General features: G+C 44.6%; 1 protein-coding gene and 1 long non-coding RNA gene across 4 annotated transcripts in view; one reads left to right on the forward strand and one right to left on the reverse strand.

Annotated features, from left to right (window-relative positions):
* Nucleotides 1-17,720, forward strand: part of LOC125281835 (uncharacterized) — a 358,739-nt gene that overhangs the window by 232,640 nt on the left and 108,379 nt on the right. The window lies entirely within an intron of this gene.
* On the reverse strand, nucleotides 339-2,032 carry LOC113241288 (rhox homeobox family member 1-like). Its single transcript, XM_026478908.4, has 3 exons — nucleotides 1,716-2,032; nucleotides 1,223-1,547; nucleotides 339-605 (listed from the first exon to the last, which is right to left on the reverse strand). The coding sequence occupies exons 1-3, from the start codon at nucleotides 1,795-1,797 to the stop codon at nucleotides 527-529; spliced, it is 486 nt and encodes a 161-aa protein (XP_026334693.2). The 5' UTR covers nucleotides 1,798-2,032; the 3' UTR covers nucleotides 339-526.

Raw genomic sequence — 17,720 nt, forward strand, 5'->3', positions numbered from 1 at the left:
GGACTTCAGCTCTGGTCATGATCTCAGCATCCTGGGATCAAGCCCCCGCCCCCCATCAGGCTCTGGCACTCAGTGGGAAGTCTGCTTCTCCCTTTCCCTCTGCCCCTCCCCCTGCTCTCTCTCTCAAATGAATAAAATCTTTAAAAAAATAAAAATTAAAAATAACAATATAGTCTAATCCTCTCTTAGCCTAGGTCTTCTTGTGTTAATGTGCATACTTCCCAGATTTGACCCAGCCCCAACATGACTCCACCCAGAATTGCTCCCTGAATGATACTCGTTAGAAAGAGCTGAACTTTATTTATATTTAATTTTGTGCAGGAAACAAGACAAGCAGTTTAATTCTCTTTTATTTTATTGTTTTCCTTTAACGGTAATGGGCAACTTCCATAAAGTGGGATTTACTTATCCCATTTTCCACTCACCAAAGCCCTAAAATTCAAAACTTACTACCCAAACATGGAAAAGGCAACCAAAACAACTTGAGAATGTCTAGAACAAAAGCTTTTAACTCCTGAAGCAGGTTTTAGAATGGCTGCCCAGCCGAATCGCTTTTTTCAGGTTTACGGACTTCCATCACATCTATGGGTATGGAAAGCTTCTTTCTGAGGGAAGAAAATTGCAAATATTTAGTATCTGGAGTTGTGGATGAAATGATATACAATGTACATTTCATGCTTGTTTTTAAATTTATATTTCCCCCCAACTCCCCAGCACACATTTCTTTAATACCCAAGGCCGGGCTTGCTTTAGGGACAATCTTCCTTTGTGTACACAATTTAAGGGTACCTTGAAAAACTTCAGAATTCAAGATTAACAATTTTAATGTAGTATTTAAAAGTCAAGACTAATGCACAAAAAATTCCGGGACCACCAAATTATCAGAATGTTAAATAAAGGCAAGATCCACCCCTTCACTCGCACAACCGCGCCTCATTTTGCACCCTGATGTCACTCCTGATCCTGATCGCGATCGTGATCCAATAGAATGTTATTTACAAAAACAGGAGCCCGACCCGAGAGTTTCCTGACGATTCGTTTATATACTGCATGAAAATATTTACCTTGATGCCCACGGGGGCATCGTCCCCACCTTGGAAAGAGCTCGAGGCCCCCTAGGTAGCTTTGGCTTTGGAGGCGGGGAGAGAGACCTAGGGGAGAGCCCAGGGCGTCCCCGAGGGTCCTAGAGATGGGGGGGGGGGCGCCAGAGCAAGCCACTCACCGCCCGAACACGTAGGGGTATTGAGTGCGTTGGAAAACGCTCTCCAGCTCCTTCAGTTCTAGCCGGGGGAACGCGCTGCGGTGGAGGCGTTGCTGCCGCTCCTGGGGCTGCGGCCCCTCGGCGGCCGCCTGGGCCTCGTCCTGCTGCTGCTGCTGCGGGGGCTCTTGCCCGCAGCCGCCGCCCGTGTGGTTCTCGTCGTCCACGGGGCCCGCTGCTCCCGCGCCACCGTGGCTTTCTTCTCCTGTCGCGGCTTCCTGCTCAGGTTCGGGCCAGAGCTCCTTCTCGACGTCTCCTCCCGTTACGGAGACCACCGCAGGCTTCGTATCTGGAAAAGAAAAGAGAGATCAGGGCGCTGGAGCCCAGGGCGCGTGGGACGGCGACCTGAGAGCGGCGACATCTGCCGCGCCACTGCGGCGTCCCGTCCACTCGCCTCCCCCGGGGAAAGGCCGTTTCGTAGACTTCGCCAAACCCGCGTCCCGGTTCGCGCACTCACCCAACGGTTCTCCTCCAAGTTCATCGACTTCCAGGCTGCGGCAAGCGGTGCCCTCTTGGCTGCTCTCGGGCGGAGGCTCCATGTCCAGAACGCCTCCACAGACTCGCGCGGCGGCCCGCGGAGACTCCGGGGTCCGGGCCTGTCTCTGTGCGGGGTGCGGTTTACTACGCCTCTACCTCAGCTTCAACGTCCGCGCGCTCTTAGACGCCGTCGATCCCCGTTACTTCCAACGGCCAGGTGTGTGGTGGGCGGGACTTGTCGGGGCGAGCACGAGGCCGGGGCGTGGCCACGAAGTAGGCGGAGCGTTTGCCGGAAGGGTGCTACCGCCAGGGGGCGCGCGCGCGGGGGGGGGGCGACAACTCCCGACTCCCGCGGGGCACTGCCTTGGCGTGGGGGGTGGTGGGTGGTGCCAGCCAGCCGGGGGCGGGGAAGGGGTGGGGAAGGAAACTTCCCACAGCTCTCCCGAGCCCTGGGAGACGCGTTGGGAGAACGTCTCGCCGCCTGCCCTCGCTGCACGCGGGTCGGTGCAGGGTTCTCGCCCTAAGCTCCTCCAGGGCGAGGGACGCAGAGGTAGGGCTGGAGAAGTTGCGGGGGGGCTTCGTGGCAGCCCCAGCACTGAAGCGACGGTATCCCCGTCGCCGTGTGAGCTCTGAGCACGACTCTCCCCTCCGGCAAGTCAGTGACCAATGGATGGGACTCTGGTTGGGTTCCGTTCGCACCCAGAGTCCACGAACCGGGCTAGTGACCGGACGAAACGATTAGCTAGAGGGCTGCTTGCTCTGGGTTTTTGCCATACGCGCGGAAAGTGGAGCCCATCAAGCTCTCCTGGGCGCTCCGGAGCGGCAGCTTGAGGTTGGGTTTTACAGGGCACTGTGGGTGCTCGGATGCACGCTCTAAGAAACCCAAACCTCCCTCTTGCGATAGGAACAAATACCCCAGATTTGTATTAAGGAATTCACATCAAGAGTAGAAATGGAGAAACCTGTCCACTGTTTTGAGCATCCAAGAATGCTTGCGCTGCACGTGCTGGACGCGACTGTGGGGCTTACACCCTCTGCCTGCTGAGCTCCGCTTCCGCGCCCCCGCTGCAGGTCCTCTGCAAAAGCGCACGTGTTTCTGGGCTGGGCAGGTGCTGGGGACTTGGGTTAGTTCCCACTTTTTTTTTTTTTTAAGATTTTATTTATTTATTTGACAGAGAGAGACAGCCAGCGAGAGAGCGAACACAAGCAGGGGGAGTGGGAGAGGAAGAAGCAGCCTCCCAGCAGAGCAGGGAGCCCCAGGCGGTGCGGTGCTCGATCCCAGGACCCTAGGATCATCACCTGAGCCAAAGGCAGATACTTAACGGACTGAGCCACCCAGGTGCCCCATGTTCCCACTTTTTTATTCTCCTCCACTTTCTCCTGTTTCTCCTCCTCCTCTTCGTCTTCCTCCATCTCCCTTTGTCTAGAACTGTCTTCCAGAGCTCTAGCTCTCCACTGATAAATATCAAATAAAGAAGAGCCAGGGCAGATTGAGGGCTCTGTTTCTCCCTTAAAGTGATGTTTTGCATAGTGTCCAATACCGCTAAATGACAGCCGCTGTGCACCCTGCTACTTCCCTCTGACTACAGTTAGGAAAAAAAATATATGTATTTACCCAGTGCCCAATAACTTGCTGGACCTGGTGCGAGGAAAAGCTAACTTATACTCTGGTGAAAGATCAGCAATCACGTCATGATCCGGATCCGAAAGACATCAGCATCCTAGTCCCTCAAGGAACAGATTAACTATTCAGTGCTGTCCTTTGGGATGGTAAGCTCCAGAGTCATCACTTCTTATAAACACCTTCCATTCATACAATCCAATTTTTAAGAAGTCCAATTATTTTGATGGTTTTCAATTTTACCCGTTTCTCAAGGATGGGTGAAGAATTCATAGAATTTCGAGAATGATAAAAGTCATGTTTTTAACTGTGTCTCTATGATTTCTTTTTACTTTTTAAAAAAAGATTTCATTTATTTATTTGTCAGAAAGAGAGAATGAGAGAGAGCAGAGGGAGTGGCAGGCAGAGGCAGAGGGAGAAGCAGGCTCCCTGCCAAGCAAGGAGCCCAATGTGGGACTCGAGCCCGGGGCCCTGGGATCATGACCAGAGCCGAAGGCAGACGCCTAACGACTGAGCCACCCAGGTACCCCACAATTCTTATTTTTTTAAATATCCAGTGAATAATGTAGATAATGACAGTTACACGGAGAGATTTAAATAGAATTAACCATATAAAAGCAGAATAAATATTTGAAGCCAAAAGGCTAAAAACATATTTTTCTTAGTATTAGTCTTAATCAGAACCACAATGAGGGGCACCTGGGTGGCTCAGTCGTTAAGCGTCTGCCTTCAGCTCAGGGCATGGTACCGGGGTCCTGGGATCGAGCTCCTCATCCAGCTCCCCGCTCCGCTGGGAGCCTGCTTCTCCCTCTCCCACTCCCCCTGCTTGTGTTCCCTCTCTCGCTGGCTGTCTCTCTCTCTCTGTCAAATAAATAAATAAAATCTTAAAAAAAATAAAAACCACAACGAGATACTGTTTCACACCCAGGAGGATGACTATTATCCACAAAATAGAAAATAAGAGGTGTTGGTAAGGATGTGGAGAAGTTGGAACCCTGTGCATTACTGGTGGGGATGTAAATGGTGTAGTCACTGTGGAAAATGGTATGGCAGTTCCTCAAACACTTAGTCAGAATTACCATATGATCCAGCAATTCCACTTCTGGGTATACAACCCAAAGAACTGAGAGCAGGGACTTGAACAGATATCTGTATACACCTGTTCAGAGCAGCATTATTCACAATAGCTGAAAGATGGAAACAACCCAAATGTCCGCTGATGGATGAATGGGTAAATAAAATGTGGTATATACATACAATAAAATATTATTCAGCCTTAAAAAGGAATGAAATTCTGACACATGCTACAACATGGATGAACCTTGAAGGAATCAAGCTAAGTGAAATAAACCAGACACGAAAAGACAAATATTGAATGATTCCATTTATCTGTGATACCTGGAGTAGTTCAATTTGTAGAAACAGAAATTAGGGGCGCCTGGGTGGCTCAGTCGGTTGGGCGTCTGCCTTCGTCTCGGGTCATGACCCCAGAGTCCCGGGATCAAGCCCCGCATCGGGCTCCTTGCTCAGTGGGGAGTTTGCTTCTCCCTCTGCCCCCCCACTTGCTTGTGCTCGCTCTCTCTCTCACTCTTCAAATAAATAAAATCTTTAAAAAGGAAGGAAGGAAGGAAGGAAGGAAGGAAGGAAGGAAGGAAGAAAGGGAAAGTAGAATGGTAAGGGCACCTGTTGGTTCAGTCGGTGGGGCATGGAACTCTTGATCTTGGGGTTGTGAGTTCAAGCCCCATGTTGGATGTAGAGATTACTTAAAATCTTCAAAAGAAAGAAAGAAAGAGAAAATAGAACGGTAGTTTCCCAGGGTCTGGGAGAAGTGGTACTGGGGAGCTATTGTTTAATGGGTATGGAGTCTCAGTTTGGGAAGATGAAAAAGTTCTGGAGATGGATGGTGGTGATGGTTGGACAACAATGTGAATGCACTTCATGTCGCCAAACTGCACCCATAAAAATGGTTAAGATGGTAAATTTGCTTTATCTGTATTTTATGACAAAATAATAATAGTCTTATTTCTTTTAAAAAACATTTTATTTATTTATTTATTTATTTATTTATTTATTTGAGAGAGAAAGTGCACAAGCCAGGGAAGGGGCAGAGGGAGAGGGAGAAGCAGACTCCCCGCTGACCGGGGAGCCTGATGCAGGGCTCAGTCCCAGGACCCTGGGATCATGACCTGAGCTGAAGGCAGACGCTTAACCGACTGAGCCACCCAGGAACCCCTATTAGTCTTAAATCTTGTTGGAATAATGATTCTGTACTGTGGATATTGGAGAGATATCTAGAATAAATAGTTGAAATTAGGAGCTTAAATGTCGGTTCTTGTAGACTTCAAATTCCTTTTTTTCTCGTGGTGGATTAATGAGTCAATAGCGCAGATGCATGATGGTACCTAGGTAACTAACTACCTAAAGAATATTAGTAGAAGGAGTTGAAGCCTTGAATTGGAAACTATTTCCTTCTTACTCTAGCTTTGTATTTCTTGTTTTTCTTTTCTTTTCTTTTTTTTTTTTTTTAAGATTTTATTTATTTATGTGACAGAGAGAGAGACAGCCAGTGAGAGAAGGAACACAAGCAGGGGGAGTGGGAGAGGAAGAAGCAGGCTCCCAGTGGAGCAGGGAGCCCGATGCGGGGCTCGATCCCAGGACTCCGGGATCACGCCCTGAGCCGATGGCAGACGCTTAACGACTGAGCCACCCAGGCGCCCCTGTATTTCTTGTTTTTCTAACTTTATATTTCATGTTGAAAGAACTCATAAATCTGAAATGAATAGTGGTTCATAGGTAACTAGTTTACAGGAGATATCTGGAAATAGCTAGTAATGCTCGCTGTCAGGAAGCTAAAAAAGCCATTCTTCTCAAATGTAAACTCTTATTTTCTTTTGGAATAACGAGTTAGTACCATAGATATGTAGGGGGACCTAGATGATTAGTTAACAATAGATAACTAGTGGTAACTAGAATAACTGGTCCAAGCTACAATCATTTCCTGTCTAAAAACCACAATCATTTCATGTCTAAATTCTTTTTTTAAAGTAGGCTCCATGGGGCGCCTGAGTGGCACAGCGGTTAAGCGTCTGCCTTCGGCTCAGGGCGTGATCCCGGCGTTATGGGATCGAGCCCCACATCAGGCTCCTCCGCTATGAGCCTGCTTCTTCCTCTCCCACTCCCCCTGCTTGTGTTCCCTCTCTCGCTGGCTGTCTCTATCTCTGTCAAATAAATAAATAAAATCTTAAAAAAAAAAAAAATTAGGCTCCACACCCAAGGTGGGGCTTGAACTCACGACCCCAGGATCAAGAGTCCGAAGCTCCACCAACTGAGCCAGCCAGGTGCCCCTCATGTCTAAATTCTTTTTTTTTTTAATTCCTTGTTCTAAAAATGAGTTAATTGGGGGCACCTGGCTGGCTCAGTCGGAAGAGCATGGGACTCTTGATCTCAGGGTCGTGAGTTTGAGCCCCATGTTGGCTGTAGAGATTTCTAAAAAAAAATAATAATAAACTTGAAAAACAATAAAAATGAGTTAATTGTGTAGCATCCAGTGGGATTCTAGGTAAACCAGAAGAAATGAGTTGTGAATATTCAGATTTCTGGGGCGGCGAAAGAAAACTTTATGACCACAAGATGGCAGTAGGATACACAAGATTTATTTGGGTGAGGCTTTGACAGTTTTGTGGGAGGTCAGGGCTTGTGTCTGGAGGCTAAGGCTTGTGGTTGCCACCATTTGGAAGGGGGCTGTGGGGGGGAAGGCAAGTTAACTCCTGGGAGAGAAGGGAATCGGCCGAGAGGGCCTCGCGAGTCTAGGCGATGTTATTTAGCAGCATGTTGGAGAGCGCCTGGGTCAAAATCACCAAAGGGCAGCAGTGGCTTGTGGTCTTTATGGCCCAGGGTTTATTTTATCTGTATGTTAGGCTCAATTTCATGGAGTATGTAAAGCAGCCGGGCTATAAATGGCTAAAAATGTGGTTATGGGGGGGGGTGCCTGGTTGGCTTAGTGAGTAGAGCGAGCGACTCTTGATATGAGGGTAGTGAGTTTGAGTCCCACGTTGGGTGTAGAGTTTATTTAAAAATATATGTGGTCATGGTTATTTCAGATACTTTTAAAGCAATTGGATGTATAAAAATTTGAGTTTGGCTCCAGCAGGCTTTCAGGGTAATGGGTCTCAGCCTGAGGTAAAGAAATAAGACAACCTCGGGGTCAATAGACTGAGGTTATTTTTGGCTCATTCGTATAACCTACTCAAAGTCATCAAGCCAGAAAAAAACATCATCTTCTGAACCCAAATTCGTATTTCCTGTTGGAATAAAATATTAGCACTGGAGATAAGTAGTAATGCTTAAGCAATTACTTTACTAGAGTTAACTAGAAGTGACTCAGAAAATTGGCAAATCCAGAAAATTGAAAAATCACTCTTCTCAACACTAGCTTCTTATCTCCTTTGAAGAATGAGTTAATACAAGAGATAGTTAATGGTATCTAAGTAACAAGGTAAGCAGAGATATAAGGTGATCATGACGTTAGACCAGGAAATGGAAAAGAAATGATCTTCACGTGTAAATTCTTCTCCGTTGTCGAATTAGTGAATTAGTCCAATACGGAATTAACCATACCTAGGTACCTATTTTATCAGAGGTATCTAGACGTAACAAGATGCACTGGTATATTGATGGTGTTGAAAGAAAACATTCTTCTCACTTCTAAATTTTCATATCTTTTTAGAATGTGGAAGTAGTACTATAATCAGCTAGATTTATTGTGTTTGGTTTATGTAGAGAATTATATACTATCTGAATGATGAGGTGAAGGCAGGGAGCTGAAAAACAGATACTTCTCAATTTTTTTCTCATTGAAGTGTAATAGTAATATAATTAGTGGTAATTGGGTAGCTGTTTAAAGACAACTGGGGAAACAACCAGAAAAGTAACTGAAATCCGGATGCTGAAAAGCAGGTTCTTCTGAAGTGCAACTTATTTCTTCTTGAAATAAGATATTGGAAAGGTAGGTAAATGGTAAATAAGTCACGAAGGCATGGAATGGTAGATAAAACTTAACTAGAGATAACTAGATATAACTGGAAAACTTCCTGAAGCTCAAATGCTGAAAAACACATACATCTTATCTCTCAAATCTTTTTTTAAAGGCAGAATTAGTTATTGCTAGTAATAATTAGTGGTATATAACTACATCGTGTAAACTATGGCTATCTAGAGATGAGAATAATTAGTTAAGGGGCGCCTGGGTGGCTCAGTCGGTAAGCAGTTGACTCTTGATTTCAGCTCAGATCATGATCTCAGGGTCCCGGGATTGAGCCCCACATCAGGCTCCCTGATCAGCAGGGAGTCTGCTTGTGGATTCTCTCTCTCTACCCCTGCCCCCCACTCTTGCTCTCTCTGTCCCTCTCAATAAATAAATAAATAAAATCTTTAAAGAAAAGAATAACTAGTTAAATCTGTGGATATGAAAAACACAACCGTACCAACTACAAATTCTCATCTCTTCCTGGAAAAATGAATTACTTCTGCAGATTCTCATTGTACTTTTGTAAATACTTAATTAGAGACAACCAGAGATAATAAGAATAACTAGTTGAAGGCAGGAAGCTAAAAATCAAGTTCTTTGCAACTCTAAATTTACATGTTAGTGCCCTATATATCTGGTGGTACCTTAATCTTTTGTAACCTCGGGATAAATGATGATATTCGAATAATGAGTCAAAACCAGGACACTGAAGAAAAGTGGTTGAATCCAAGAATTTGATAAGAATTCTTCCCAACACTACCTTCTTATCTAGAGTGTGAATCATGAGTTAGTACTACAGATCAGTACTTATACCCAGGAAACTAGTTAATTGGAGAGAGATATGTAAATGAAGCCAACGAGTGAAAACACATTCTTGTTATAACTGACTTCTTTCTCGTTAGCATAATCAGTTAGTTCTATATAACTAGTTGTACCTAGGAACTACCAAACTGGAGACAACTAAAGATAACTAGCGCAGAAGCTAGAAAACACATCCTTTACAACAATTTTAAATCCCTACTTCTTAAAAAAAAAAAAAGAATGTGTACTCTAGATCAAATAGCTATAGTGGTACCTAGGTGGGTGATAAAGTTAACGGGAAATTACCAGAGGATATTTAAAACCAGAAATTGGAGGCACCCGGCTGGTTCAGTGGGTAGAGCATATGATTCTTGATCTCAGGGTCATGCATTGGAGCCCCACGTTGAGGGCAGAGTGTACTTAAAAAAATTAAAATAAATAAATAAAATAAGACCTTGAACATTCATGAGTCACCACTCTAAGCTCTTCTCCTTTGGTATAAGAATGAGTTAGTACTATAGGCAGCTTGTGTACTTATTTTACCAGTTAATTAGAGGCAACTGGATATGATTAGAAAAAGTATTTGAAGCCCGAGAGCTGAAAAACACAGCCTTGTAATACTTTGTTCTAATTCTTTGCTGGAACACTGCCTCAGAACTACAGAGCCTAGAAGCGAGACTATAGAGGTAGCATCTAAAAAACTAGCTCTCTATGGGTAACTGGAGGTAACTAGAATGACTAGAGTAAGCCAGAAAAAAAAAAGCACTCTTCTCAACTCTAATCATATTTCTTGTTGGCATAATGCGTTAGTACTTTGACAACTCATGACACCTGGGGGATGAGTAAACTACGGTTGTGATAATTAAAATAATTAGTTGAATCCAGCAAGTTGAAAACATGTTCTACTCACCTCTTCTTATTTCTCTTTGGGATAATGAGTTACCTCTACAGATAACCAGGTGATCAAAGGAACTAGTTAACTAGAAATAAGTGGAGATAAGTAGAAAAACTGGTAGAAGCCAATAACCTAAAAAACATTTTATTCAAATTTAAATTCCTATTACCAGTGGAAAAATGAGTGACTAGTATGCTCATCTAGTGGCACCTAGGTCATTAGTTAAATGGAGCTAAGTAAAAGTAACCAGAATAAATATTTGGGACCAGGAAGTGAATCAAGACATTATTCTCAAATCCAACGTCTATTTCTTTTGATAATATTGAGTTAGTACTGTTGAGAATAGTAGAAACTATTTACTAAGAGGTAGCTAGATATGCTGAGAAGAATAATTGAAGTAGGAAGTTGAAAAACCATTCGTATCACTAGCATGTATTAATTCTTACTATTTTATTTTTTAAAGAGTTATTTATTTGAGAGAGAGAGAGAACACGAGCCAGGGAGAGGGGCAGAGGGAGAAGCAGAATCCCTGCTGAGCAGGGAGCCCAATGTGGGCCTCGATCCCGGGACTCCAGGATCATGATCTGAGCTGAAGGCAGACAACGCCTGAGCCGCCCAGGTGCCCCTAATTCTGACTATTTTTTGTAAAGATTGATTGATTGATTTGAGAGAGAGAGAGCATGAGCAGGAGGGGCAGAGAGAGGGAGAGTCCCAAGCAGACTCCACAACAAGCAGAGAGCCCACTGGGGCTAGATCTCACCACCCCAAGACCATGACTGAGCAGAAACCAAGAGTCAGGGGCCCCTGGGTGGCTCAGCTGGTTAAGTGTCTGCCTTTGGCTTGGGTCATGGTCCTGGAGTCCCAGGATCAAGTCCCACATCGGGCACCCTGCTCAGCAGGGAGCCTGCTTCTCCCTCTGCCCTTCACCCTGCTCATGTTCTCTCTCGCTCTCTCTCTCTCTCTCAAATAAGTGAATAAATAAAGTGTTTAAAAAAAACAAGAAACCAAGAGTCAGTTGCTCAACCGACTACACCACCCAAGCACCCCAATTCTTACTATTTTATTTATATTTATTTATCCATCAGGTCATTTATTCTTGCTATTACTTATTTATTCTTGCCATTATTTCTTTATTTAGCACTATAAATAGCTATTGTAGCTCGGTAACTAGTTTACTAGGGATAGCTAAAGATACCAGGAAATTTGTTTGAAAAACCATTTCTCACAATCCTGATTCTTATCTCTATGGTCCTAGATTTAGTGGTACAGATTACCTAGCATTGGGCAACTAGTTAAACTAGAATAACTACAGATGAATAGTTGAAGCTAGAATGTAGAAACCGCAGTACACTCAGCCAAAAATTCTTATTTACCATTGAAATAATACATCAGTTCCTTAATTTTCTAAGACCGGTTAGGGAAAAAGTCGTAAGGTAGCTGAATTCTTCAGCCCTCTATTGCAAAAAATTTCTTTACTTCGCCATCAAGCTATTCAGCAAGCCATAAGATTAAAAAGAAATAAAAACCAAGAAGCAAGGATCTAGCTATGAAGCCAAAATAACTCTCTGGAAGACCAGTCTGGCAAGAGGGCAATAAGCACAGTTCGTATGAAACATTACAAAATGCCTTAAGAAGCACATAAAGTTAGAGGCTCCTGGGGGACTCACTCGGTGAAGCATCTGCCTTCAGCTCAGGTCATGATCCCAGGGTTGTAGGATCGAGTCTTGCATCGGGGTCCCTGCTCAGTGGGGAGCCTGCTTCTCCCTCTGCCTGCTGCTCCCTCTGCTTGTGCTCTCTCTCTCTCTCTGACAAATAAATAAATGAAATCTTAAAAAAAAAAAAGGAGTACATAAAGTTAGGTTTGGAACTAAATGCAAATATGAATTGTGCTATGTCTGAGTATGTACTAACCCAGAAAAGAGAGGTGGAATGAGTTATAAAGGGCAGTTTATTTATTTTTTAAAAAGATTTTATTTATTTATTTTTGTGAGAGAGAGAGTGAGAACGAGTGGGGGAGAGGGGCAGAGGGAGAAGCAAACTCCCTGCTGAGCAGGGAGCCTGATGTGGGGCTCAATCCCAGGACCCTGGGATCATGACCTGGGCCGAAGGCAGATGCTTTGCCGACTGAGCCACCCAGGAGCCCCAAAGGGCAGTGTGTTAAAAAATTCTGGTTCAAGGTTGCCTGGGTGGCTTAGTCAGTGAAGTGTCTGATTCTTGAATTTGGCTCAGGTCATGATCTCAGGGTTGTGAGATGGAGCCCATATCTGACTCTAGGCTCAGTGGGGAGTCTGCTTGAATGTCTCTCTCTCCCCCTCTCCCTCTGCCCCTACCCCTGAGTGCAAGCTTCCCCCCCTTCTCTCTCTCTCTCAAATAAATAAATAAATCTTAAAAAAAATTTTAACATTCTGGTTCAGCATGGGAAATGTTAAGGTTTCTTTCATTTCAGCACAAAACAGTTTTCATTAAAATTGTCCTTACTCAATGAAAGTAGGACCAGATAAAGGACTAGCTGGGTGATAGGGCAGTAGCCAACGAAAGTCACCTTGAAATGAAAACTGGATCACTCAGGAAAAGGGACAGGGCTTCTGTGACCTTCTCCTGAGCCTACACATCTATCTAGATGCTATATTCGGCTCAAAATCGATGGGCTCCGTTACTGATATATATCAGGTGACCCACGAAGCACGCTTGGTATTAAAAGTAGCAATATAAGTGAACCTGTGAAAACAAAGTCCATGAAAGCGGAAGCTCAAAATGTCCTGCTCCTTCTAATCGGCCAGAGTAAAACCATGTCTCCAGGAGAATGAGGCAGAAATTAAAAATGGAAGGAATGTGATTAATCTGGAGGCAATGGAATGTGGTCTTGAGAGAAAATAATAAAACAATTCATAGCACAATTTTAATAAGACTTCCACCTTCCCATTCTGGTTGTAAAGAGTACTCCCAGAGGATTCTAACACAGATAGTTTTTTTTTTAATTAGAAATTAGAAAAAATTCTAACACAGATAGTTTTATTTATTTATTTATTTGAGAGAGAGAGAGAGAGCATGTTCACATGTGCACAAGTGGGGGAGGGCAGATGGAGAAGGGCAAGCGGACTCCAAGCTGAGCAGGGAGCCCGATGTGGGGCTTGATCCCAGGACCTGGAGATCATGACCTGAGCCCAAGTCAGACGCTTCACTGACTGAGCCACCCAGGTGCCCCCTCAACAGAGAAAGTTTTGATTCGATACCTTGAAATGTGGTGTTGCTCGAAGATTGAAGGGACTGTAAGTTTAACCCTAGACCCCCGCTGCTTAAGTAAGACTTGGAAGGAAGAAATAAATATTGAGTATTTGACTTTTAGAGTCTGGAGTATGTTACAATAATTAATATTCTCTTTGTGTTCCATTTCTAAAGCTTATAATTTGTTCAATTTATATTATCTCAGAATATGTACAAAAATGTCTTAAGCAGCAGGACCGAGTGAAAATATAAACCACATTCTTATACCTTCTTTATGGAAAGAGTGAGAAAACAGTGCTTTTAAGCTTCGGCAAGTTTACACTTTGTGTATTCCGCCAAAGGCGAGGGAAAACCATTTGATTTCCATATCTTGAGCAGCCAGGGTTACTCCATTTTAACATAATCTTCCCAAATGCTGCCAAGAACATAGGTACCTTAGAACAACCAGGAAGATCATACCACATGGTGCATTTTTTTACACCTGGACAAAAGAGAGCATTTTAACTTCTTTTTCTGAAATCCTACCTTCTCTCCTTTCCTGATGACTCCTCGGCATAGCTTTGTTTCTTCTCCACTCCACTGCACTGAATGAATCCAGCTTTGCTGTGAAAAAGCTGGCCTGAAAGTTATTCAGAACAGCCCTTCTCCGATCCAAGCAACTCCTCTGGCTCGAGGAGGAAAGATTATAATGAGGGCAACGTCACCCAAATGATCCCTGGTGTGCACGGTGGGTACAGTGGCAGGTCGGGGATGTTAGTCAATTTAGGAGAGGATAAATTCTCTCAAAGCACCATAGCACCCAGCAGCCTGGGGCGCCTGGGGGGCTCAGTTGGTGAAGTGTCCGCCTTTGGCTCAGGTGATGATCCCAGGGTCCCGGGATCGAGTCCCGCATGGGGCTCCCTGCTCAGCGGGGAGTCTGCTTCTCCCTCTGCCTCTGCCCCCCGCCTGCTTGTGCGCATGCGCGCGCTCTCTCTCTCTGTCTCTCTCTGACAAGTAAATAAATAAAATCTTTTTTTAAAACCCACCATAACCCTATTAAGTGTTCATTTCTCTTCCTATTCTTTGTATTGTCTCAGTCTGTTTTTTTTTAAGAGTTTTTATTTATTTATTCGACAGAGAGACAGCCAGTGAGAGAGGGAACACAAGCAGGGGGAGTGGGAGAGGAAGAAGCAGGCTCCCAGCAGAGGAGCCTGATGTGGGGCTCAATCCCACAACGCCGGGATCACGCCCTGAGCCAAAGGCAGACGCCCAACCGCTGTGCCACCCAGGCGCCCCCTCAGTCTGTTCTTTTTTTTCAAGGTTTTATTTATTTATTTGACAGAGAGAGCGCGCACAAGCAGGAGCAGTGGCAGAGGCAGAGGGAGAAGCAGACTCCCCACTGAGCAGGGAGCTGGACTCGGGCTGATCCCCAGACCCTGAGATCACAACCCGTGCCAAACGCAGACACTTAACGACTGAGCCTCCCAGGCGCCCCTGTCTCAGTCGGTTCTGGAACTTTCCTTCTGTAGAATATTACTTTGAAGTTGCCAAAACACCGGCTTCCTATTATACTACCTAAAATGTAGGCTATCCCCCACACCGGACTCCAGTACTTCATGGCAGGGCTTCTTGGCTCAAACTCTCTTAAATTGCCCCCGTCCCCCAAGATGTAATATCGCGGAGGCTCTATACACACCTGTTCATTTAACCAGTGTCACCGCAGCATGGCAGTTTAGAGCAGGGACTTGACGTCAGACAGACATGAGGTGAAGGTTGAGCTCTGCCACTTGTAGGCGCAGGGACTCGGTCAAATCACTTACCCTCCCTAACGCTCAGTTTTGTCATCTGTAGGCTGGGAATAATTACAGTAACATAGATAAGACGTTTAAAGAACAAGACATGTTGTCCTGTCCTCACTTCTCTGTCCCAGGATGAGATGTAACATGGGCCAAATCATAATTCCTACCAAAATAAGCTACATACAGAAAGCTTATAAGATTATCTTAAGCTATTTTGTCCAGGTATCAGCTTTAAAATGGAAGCTGACTATAATTTAAAAACCAGGATTAATGATATCTAGTACCTTCAAGATCTGCCACATGCCACATGGATTAGGTATTTTATTTATTTCAACTACTCAAAATCATAGATTTAGAATACATGACCAGGGAGGGGCGACTGGGTGGCACAGCGGTTAAGCGTCTGCCTTCGGCTCAGGGCGTGATCCCGGCGTTGTGGGATCGAGCCCCACATCAGGCTCCTCCACTGGGAGCCTGCTTCTTCCTCTCCCACTCCCCCTGCTTGTGTTCCCTCTCTCGCTGGCTGTCTCTATCTCTGTCAAATAAATAAATAAATAAAATCTTAAAAAAAAAAGAATACATGACCAGGGAAGTGAAAAGCTTGAGTACACGAAGAATAATTCTGTTACAACTGCGGTGCTGTAGGGGGCACTGTGTGATTTGGTTTCACAACACACACCTTTAAAACAGGAATCCTGGGGCACCTGGCTGCCTAAGTCCAAAGAGCATGCAACTCTTGATCTCCAGGTTGTGAGCTAGAGCCCCACGTTGGGTGTAGAAATTAAAAAAAAAAAAACTTAAAAAAATATGAGTACTGGCATGTTCTAAAATAATTTATTTCTGCCAAGATCTGGGTTTCAAGATACTATTTCTTGTTAAGGAATCAGAGTTCCTTGGTAAAATGGCTGATCTTAGGTCTGGAGCAGGAAAAGTAAAAGAGCTGCTCAGGAAATCTTTGCTCCAGAAAACAAGTACATGCTCAAAGACCAATAAGGCCACGCCAGAAGGGATCACGTGTAGTTTAAAGGCACTTTTATTAGCAAATGTGGGAGGCAACCTGACCATCAAAGAGAATAATCAAAATAAAGAATCAAAAATAATGGGGGCACCTGGGTGGCTCAGTCGGTTAAGCCTCCAACTCTTGATTTTGGCTCAGGTCATGATCTCCGGGTCGTAAGATGGAGCCCGGTGTTGGACTCCATGCTGAACATGCAGTTTGCTTGAGATTCTCTTTCCCTCTCCCTCTGCCCCTTCTCTCACTTGCAATCTCTCTCTCTCAATAAATAAATAAAAATTTAAAGTCTTAAAGAATAAAAAATAATGAAAATATAATCCACTGGCTTATAAAACACACGAGTCCATAATTAGAGAGAAAGGGAAAGACAAGACTGAGGGTCAGAAGGAAGAAGAGAGAGAGGTGAGAGGGCCAGGGATAAAAAAGAAAGATTTCTTTTTAAAAGAATACCAGCTCAGCAGCGCCTGGTTTGCTGTCATTTGAGCATCCAACTCTTGATTTGGCTCAGGTCGTGATCTCAAGGTTGTGAGATCCAGCCCCACATCGGGCTCTGTGCTCAGTGCAGAGTCTGCTTGAGATTCTCTCTCCCTCTCCCTCTGCCCCTCCTTTATTTGAGAGAGAGAGAGAGAGTGAGTGGTGGGGAGGGGCAGAGGGAGAGGGAGAGGGAGAAGCAGACTCCCTGCCGAGCAGGAAGCCCGATGCGGGGCTCAATCCCAGGACCCAGAGATCACGACCAGAGCCGAAGGCAGATGCTTGCCCACCTGAGCCACCCAGGTGACCCATAAATAAATAAATCTTAAAATAATAATGAAAAAATAAAAGAATACCAGCTCAGATGGTGACTGCACTTATCATGGTGAGCACTGCATAATGTATAGAATTGTGGAATCACTATGTTGTACACCTGAAACTAATATAGCATTGTGTGTCAACTATGCTTAATTTCTTTAAAAAATGGATACCCTGGGAAAAAATTATATTATCGTTAATAAATTCTAGCTAGGCATTGTTGACTGTCACAGTCTCTAATCTTCAAAAAATAAAAAATATAGAAATATAAGAAACTGCCAGCTTAAAAAGGAGGAAAACAACATTAACATTTATGAAGTAGTCTTGTCAAAACAAACTTTTCTAAAATTTTATTTATTTATTTGACACACAGAGAGAGCACAGATGCAGGGGGAACAGCAGAGGGAGAGGGAGAGGGAGAAGCAGGCTCCCCGCTGAGCGAGGAGCCCTATGTGGGGCTTGATCCCAGGACCCTGGATCATGACCTGAGCCTAAGGCAGAGGCTCAACCAATGGGGCCACCCAGGAGCCCTTCCTGTCAAAATTTTTAACCTGAACTGATTCAGTTATGTTGATAGATCTACCCAGCAGTTGATGGGAAATACAGGAAATATGGGAACAAATTTAATGACACCATAATAAAACAGAGTAATCCAGGAGGTGGGACAATCTACAAGACAACTTTTTTTTTTTAAGATTTATTTATTCATTTGACAGGGAGAGCAAGAAAGCGCAAGAAGGGGGAGCAGCAGAGGGCAGAGGGAGAAGCAGACTCCACCCTGAGCAAGGAGCCCGACACGGGACTCCATCCCAGGACCCCGCGATCATGACCTGAG

This window comes from Ursus arctos, chromosome X, assembly GCF_023065955.2.
Source record: "Ursus arctos isolate Adak ecotype North America chromosome X, UrsArc2.0, whole genome shotgun sequence".
Taxonomy (NCBI): Eukaryota; Metazoa; Chordata; class Mammalia; order Carnivora; family Ursidae; genus Ursus; species Ursus arctos.